Source organism: Anoplopoma fimbria, unplaced genomic scaffold (genome assembly GCF_027596085.1).
Source record: "Anoplopoma fimbria isolate UVic2021 breed Golden Eagle Sablefish unplaced genomic scaffold, Afim_UVic_2022 Un_contig_12253_pilon_pilon, whole genome shotgun sequence".
NCBI lineage: Eukaryota > Metazoa > Chordata > Actinopteri > Perciformes > Anoplopomatidae > Anoplopoma > Anoplopoma fimbria.
The window spans coordinates 1-6,579 of NW_026551721.1; the positions used below are offsets into that span (position 1 = coordinate 1).

Below are 6,579 nucleotides of genomic sequence, written 5' to 3' on the forward strand. Positions count from 1 at the left end.
TAGCCTTCCTCTGCGAACCAGGAGCCAGAGTCTCTGCTGGATGCTTCTCCGCCAAACGAGTTTACGTTGCGGCCTCTGGTCACGTGGCGGCCTCTGGTCACGTGGCCGTCTCTGGTCACGTGGCCGTCTCTGGTCACGTGGCCGTCTCTGGTCACGTGGCCGCCTCTGGTCACGTGGCCGCCTGGTCACGTGGCCGTCTCTGGTCACGTGGCCGTCTCTGGTCACGTGGCGGCATCTGGTCACGTGGCCGTCTCTGGTCACGTGGCGGCATCTGGTCACGTGGCCGTCTCTGGTCACGTGGCGGCATCTGGTCACGTGGCCGTCTCTGGTCACGTGGCGGCATCTGGTCACGTGGCCGTCTCTGGTCACGTGGCGGCCTCTGGTCACGTGGCGGCCTCTGGTCACGTGGCCATCTCTGGTCACGTGGCGGCCTCTGGTCACGTGGCGGCCTCTGGTCACGTGGCCGTCTCTGGTCACGTGGCGGCCTCTGGTCACGTGGCGGCCTCTGGTCACGTGGCCGTCTCTGGTCACATGGCGGCATCTGGTCACGTGGCCGTCTCTGGTCACGTGGCCGTCTCTGGTCATGTGGCGGCATCTGGTCACGTGGCGGCCTCTGGTCACGTGGCGGCCTCTGGTCACGTGGCGGCCTCTGGTCACGTGGCCGTCTCTGGTCACGTGGCCGCCTCTGGTTGACGGAGGAACCCCAGGCTCCGACCCGTCTTGGTGTAACTCCACCATGAGGAAGTATCTCCGGTAAACTATCGTGTCTTTGATCTTCACTGAATGATTGTTGGATCTTTCTAAAGTCTTCCCTCCACAGGTCCGGTGCTTTCTGATAAGTATCATCAGAGAATCTACTCTCCATCCGTTCTTCCAGTACTGGGAACTGCTCACGCAGTATTTTATAAATCTCCTCATTGTTGACATTTCTGTCTTTATTTTTGAATGCTGCTGTGACACTGGTTCCTCTCTGCTGTGCTACATCTAAGAGAGGCTTTGTGTCACGCTCGCTCCTCTGGTGTGAATTATCTGATGAACCCGGAGTTTCCTTTAGGTTTTTAATTGATCCCTTGTTTTTAGGAAGACATATCTTGAACTTTTTTCCATCTAGGTTGTCAACACTTTGTGTGCATTCAGTGATCACGTCTTGGATTCTCATTGTCAGACAGAGTGAAGTTGGTAAGATCAATGAAGCGACCGTCTCTTTTCAGAGCCTCTTCCACAGTCATCCCCTTCTCCCCATAGACACAAAGATACTTGAACTGTTTGAGCTCATTGCTAATAAAAAGCTTCTTTGTTTTGGTGTTTTCTCCTCCCACTGTGTCAATGTAGAAGACAGAATACTTGTCTCTTGAATGCACCATTTTGTAATGTTGGTCTTTGACCACTTCAACCTTTTCATTTTTGAGTGATAAGATCAGATACTCATCATCACTGATACAAGAACAAGGGAAATGTGTTGCAACAGTAAATGCCCGATCCTCTTTACCCAACTGAATCACAATGTTTTCATCTGTAAACTTCAGCTTCTTATATTTTTTACTTAATTTTATCGCATCCAGCACTGTGCGAGGTTGAGCACAATTAATAGTGTATCCCTTGCGGTCGGCACGACTGAATTTCACGATGAAACGATGTGAATGTCCATCCTGCAGGAAACAGTGAGAAAAATGAAAGTTACATGTCCTTGTTGACTTTTTGTGCATGCAGTACATCACAGTCTACTCACCGTGGAGTCACCACTGTTCTCCTCCTTCACTCTCACTTGGCTGTCAACGGTCTGCAGAATGAGAAGAGGATTTAGGATTTTTAGGATTTTTAGGATTACTTCTGACTCTTTGGGTCCAAACATTTCAAATAACTCCAGATTGTTCAAAATCTCAGATTGAGTCCAAAAGTCAACATTTAGTGAAAGAAAAAGATGCTATCATTTACAAAATTGTTGAAAATGTTTTCATTGAACAAAGTATTCTGCTTCAATCCATATTTGTTGCCTTTAAGTTCATTAACTAATAAACATCTTCACTGTGGTCAAAACACTGCTCAGTGTGAATGCTGCACTCCACCAGAGGCAGCAAGAAAGTTGATTTAAAGTCCGAGTGCGACGGAAGTTAGTGTGTCTTTATCTTCTGGACTGTGACCATTCCCCAGAGAATCACAATATTGTATTTGGAGGGATTTAAATCAATTTGCATTTGATTGGACTGCTAAAAGGTTGGCGCGTCACTCGCTGTACTACGTCACCTTCTACGAATGCAAAGAGAAGCGATGTACACATTCAACGTATCCTTGGTTTGCAGGAACGTACAGTGCACACATTTCTCTTCTGGCGACTGGTCTGGAATATTGGACTCAGTTTGGTCGTGTGGTGAAAGGAGAGAACCAACTTTGCTCGGTTTCTAGTGTGTGTGAAGTAAGGCAACGGTTTCAGACACACAGCTGGAAAAAAATGTATAAGCTGCTAGAATATTTAAATAAGATAAAATGACGTATAAATTAAAAAGCCAATTCAAAAACAATACTCAAAATTATCAAAAACTTTTAAATGTATTTATCTTTCAGTCAGCTCATGAACCTGCAGCCCACCCTTTCAAATTAAGAGCTCACCTGAGGTCCAGCTGCTCCACCCGGCGGTGTCTCCATGGCGATCCAGCTGCTTCTGGCTGGAATGACCTGAAGAAATGATGCAAAGGCAAAAACAACCAGAAATCAGTTGGACAAGGTCGTTTATCCATCCATCCATTTTCCGTAACCTGCTTTATCCAGTTAAGGATCCAGTTAAGGGTCGCAGGGGTGCTGGAGCCGATCTCAGCTGTCAATGGGTGAAGGCAGGGTTCACCTGGACAGGGTTCACCTGGACAGGGTTCACCTGGACAGGTCTCCAGCCTATCACAGGGCTGACATATAGAGACAGACAACCACTCACACTCACATCCACACCTACGGGCAGTTTAGAGTCTTCAATGAATCTAAGCTGCATGTCTGTGGACTGTGGGAGGAAGCCGGAGAACCCGGAGAGAACCCACGCTGACACGGGGAGAACATGCAAACTCCACACAGAAGGTTGTCCAGCCCGGGAATTGACAGTGCTAACCACTACACCACCGTGCAGCCATCACAAGGTCGTTTATGTGACGCAATAAACTACAAAATGATATATTTGCAAAATGAATAATTCTGTTTCTATGCCAACTGACACTGATTTGGCAGCAGAACAATAGGGTAAAAATATTATTATTATTATTATGATTATAAATTATTATAAAATGATATTATAAAGGCTGACTCACCTTGGCATTAACTACACAAACAGGTTCTTGCGGTTCATCAACTGAAACTTGGGCGTGGTTGAATGCAGGGACGGGCAGGAAAGAGCTGATATGATGACTGCCTACAACAGATATGAATCAATAAAGATAAAAAGTTCCCGACATATCCCAAAGAGATGAGTTAGAATACAATGAATGACTGATAATGAAATGAACTCCTTAAGTCACACAAGCAGTAATCTAATTAATTAGGATTGAATTAAGTTGGTAGATCTGTTATGAACCAGGAAATGACAAACGCTCTGTCAGCATCCATATTATGTCTTAACAGCAGGTACCTACAGACGTACAACGTTCCTACCATTCCATCAAGTATGATGAAATGTCTGATATTTATATAAATAAGGCAAACATGTATATTAAAAAAAGAATCTGGGTCTCTTACCTGGACTCTGAATGACCGACTCTGCGAGATGATGCACTGCGTTTGAGTATTTAGAGGAAGTGGCACAGTTATAGGAAGTTACTTACTCTACGCTGGGCGTGTCTTTCATATGAGTTATTATATAATTACGTCAGCACGGGGGCCCCACAAGGAACCGTTCTGGCTCCATTCCTCTTCTCCATCTACACATCAGACTTCAAACATAACTCTGATACCTGCCACCTGCTAAAGTTCTCTGATTACTCTGCAATCGTCGGCCTCATCTCCTCCGACGATGAGAGGGAATACAGAGAACTGAACCAGGACTTCATAGGATGGTGCCGGAGGAACCGCCTCCAGATCAACTCTGGTGAAACCAAAGAGCTGGTGGTGGACTTCCGCCGGGGTAAACACTGTCCTCCGGAACCAGTGAACATCCAGGGAAAGGACATTGAGATTGTGAGATCTTATAAGTACCTGGTGTTCACTTGAACAATAAACTGGACTGGACTAATCATTCAAATGCACTGTATAAAAAGGGTCAGAGCAGACTGTATCTGCTGAGGAGACTGAGGTCCTTTGGAGTGCAGGGAGCACTCCTGAAGACCTTTTTCAACTCTGTGGTGGCATCAGCCATGTTTTATGCAGTGGTCTGCTGGAGCAGCAGCATCTCAGCAGCCGACAAGAAGAGACTGAACAAGCTTGTCAGGAAGGCCAGCAGTGTGCTGGGGTGTCCACTGGATACGGTGGAGGTGGTGGGAGACAGGAGGGTGATGGCCAAGCTGTCATCCCTGATGAACAATACCTCCCCCCCCATGCAGGACACCCTGACAGCTCTGTGCAGCTCCTTCACCACCGGCTGCTTCACCCCCGGTGTGTGAAGGAGAGGTACTGCAGGTCCTTCATTCCTGCTGCTGTCAGGCTGCACAACCAGCTCTGCTCCCAGCAGACCACACGACACATGACAATAAAAACATGACAATAAAAACCTGTGCAATACATTACACATTACACATTACACTATGCAATAATAGTTAAAATAGTTTTTTCTGTCTGTAAATATAATATTTCAGTTATTGTTGTTTTTCTACTGTTTCTTATTGCTTATTTATAATACTTGTTTTTTATTTCATTTTTATTTTTTATCTTGTCTTTCTTTACTATGTCTCTTGTGTGCACTTTACTCTATGCTGCTGTAAGCCTGCAAATGTCCCTGTGGGACTAATAAAGGATTATCTTATCTTATATCATTTCTTTCTCTGTAACCAGTGCAGCATTAAAGCATGGTGGAATCAACAAGCTAGCTAACTAGCCAGCTAGATCGGCACAAACGTTTTAATCTGGTGATAGAAAAGTGCTTCCCTACGCTGCAAAAAGAGTGTTTGGATTAAGTTGTTAATTTCTACTCATTTACTCTTCTTAATGTTACTGCTCCACTGTTTGTTTCAGTGGTTACTGCTTCACCTCAGTGAGTCTGACACAATGGCAACAATACATAAATACATATAAAAATGGCCACCGCTCTTACCATCCAGCTACATTGATTTGAATGGGAATGTCTGTTCTTATACTTAATCAGTGTCTATTGACTCATTGGTGTCTGAGTGCTCATCAGGGTCTGCCGGCTCAGTCTCGACTCCCTCTGCTCCGCTTTCATTTAGCCTAAACGCAAGGAGCTTTTCTAGGTATGAGTTTCCCTTTGCTTCCTCCTTAACTCTCTTCAACAGCTCCTCCTCTCCTCCTTTCTTCAGCTGACTCACAAAGTGATCAAATATGGTAAGCAGAGGTTGGGCGAACTCTATAACACTCTTTTCATTCTCATAGATAAATCCTCTGGTGTGCAAACCAAACACTTGACCATGAGCATCAAACACTGGAGCGCCAGAAGCGCCGTGATACATGGAAGTGTTGTAAGTCACTACTATGTCTGCGTCGCATCCACCCATCATGATGTTCTCAATGCCTTGCTCTCTGATCAGGTGAGTAATTGAGCAGAGGATAAAATGATGGTCCCTGTATGGATTTAGATGATCATCGACAGCCTCTCCCCTCTTCTCTTTCTCAATGATACATGTTGGATCCATTTTTTTCACTCCTCCTGCCGGGTGACCAATGATACAGGCTTCACCATTCTGTGGTATTGGACCAAATTTCTTGAGGAGCCCTGGTGGTACCTTGATTTTCTTTGCTGATGTCTGGTTGGATTTGTGACACTCAGGATTGATCTCAAGTATGGCATAATCAAGCCCATCCTCACTGTAACAGATGTGTTGATGAGCCAGCTTAAAGCAGTAGCACACATCTTTCCTCCTTCTACATGATCTTTAAATAGGTGTGCGTTAGTCAGGATGAAGTTGTCAAACAGCACAAAGCCTGTTCCCTCACAAACATTCCCAACAACCACTTTGCAAACCGATTCTCCCAGTTTAATCAGCTCCCTGACTCTGTGAACTTCACTGAATGATTGTTGGATCTTTCCAAAGTCTTCCTTCCTCAGCTCCAGTGCTTTCTGATAAGTATCACCACGGAATCTACTCTCCATCAGTTCTTTCAGTTTTGGGAACTGCTCACGCAGTATTTTATAAATTTCCTCAATGTTTCTGTCTTTATTTTTGAATGCTGCTGTGACACTGGTTCCTCTCTGCTGTGCTACATCTAAGAGAGGCTTTGTGTCGCGCTCACTCCTCTGGTGTGAATTATCTGATGAACCCGGAGTTTCCTTTAGGTTTTTAATTGATCCCTTGTTTTTAGGAAGACATATCTTGAACTTTTTTCCATCTAGGTTGTCAACACTTTGTGTGCATTCAGTGATCACGTCTGGATTCTTATTGTCAGACAGAGTGAAGTTGGTAAGATCAATGAAGCGACCGTCTCTTTTCAGAGCCT

The 6,579-nt window shown here is 45.1% G+C and overlaps 1 protein-coding gene and 1 long non-coding RNA gene across 2 annotated transcripts; both read right to left on the reverse strand.

The window, feature by feature from the left end:
* Positions 1-1,749: 1,749 nt before the first annotated feature.
* On the reverse strand, positions 1,750-3,333 carry LOC129115728 (uncharacterized). The gene is made up of 3 exons (XR_008533226.1): positions 3,291-3,333; positions 2,608-2,673; positions 1,750-1,780 (listed from the first exon to the last, which is right to left on the reverse strand). It is a non-coding gene; the product is annotated as an uncharacterized LOC129115728 (long non-coding RNA).
* A 1,931-nt stretch (positions 3,334-5,264) lies between these two features.
* Positions 5,265-6,571, reverse strand: LOC129115727 (serine protease FAM111A-like; the record flags this gene model as incomplete). Its single annotated transcript, XM_054627017.1, is given in 2 exon segments — positions 5,265-5,992; positions 5,995-6,571. Coding segments are annotated over 2 exon segments (1,305 nt in total), but the record flags the coding sequence as incomplete, so codon positions are not given.
* Between the last annotated feature and the right edge of the window lie 8 nt (positions 6,572-6,579).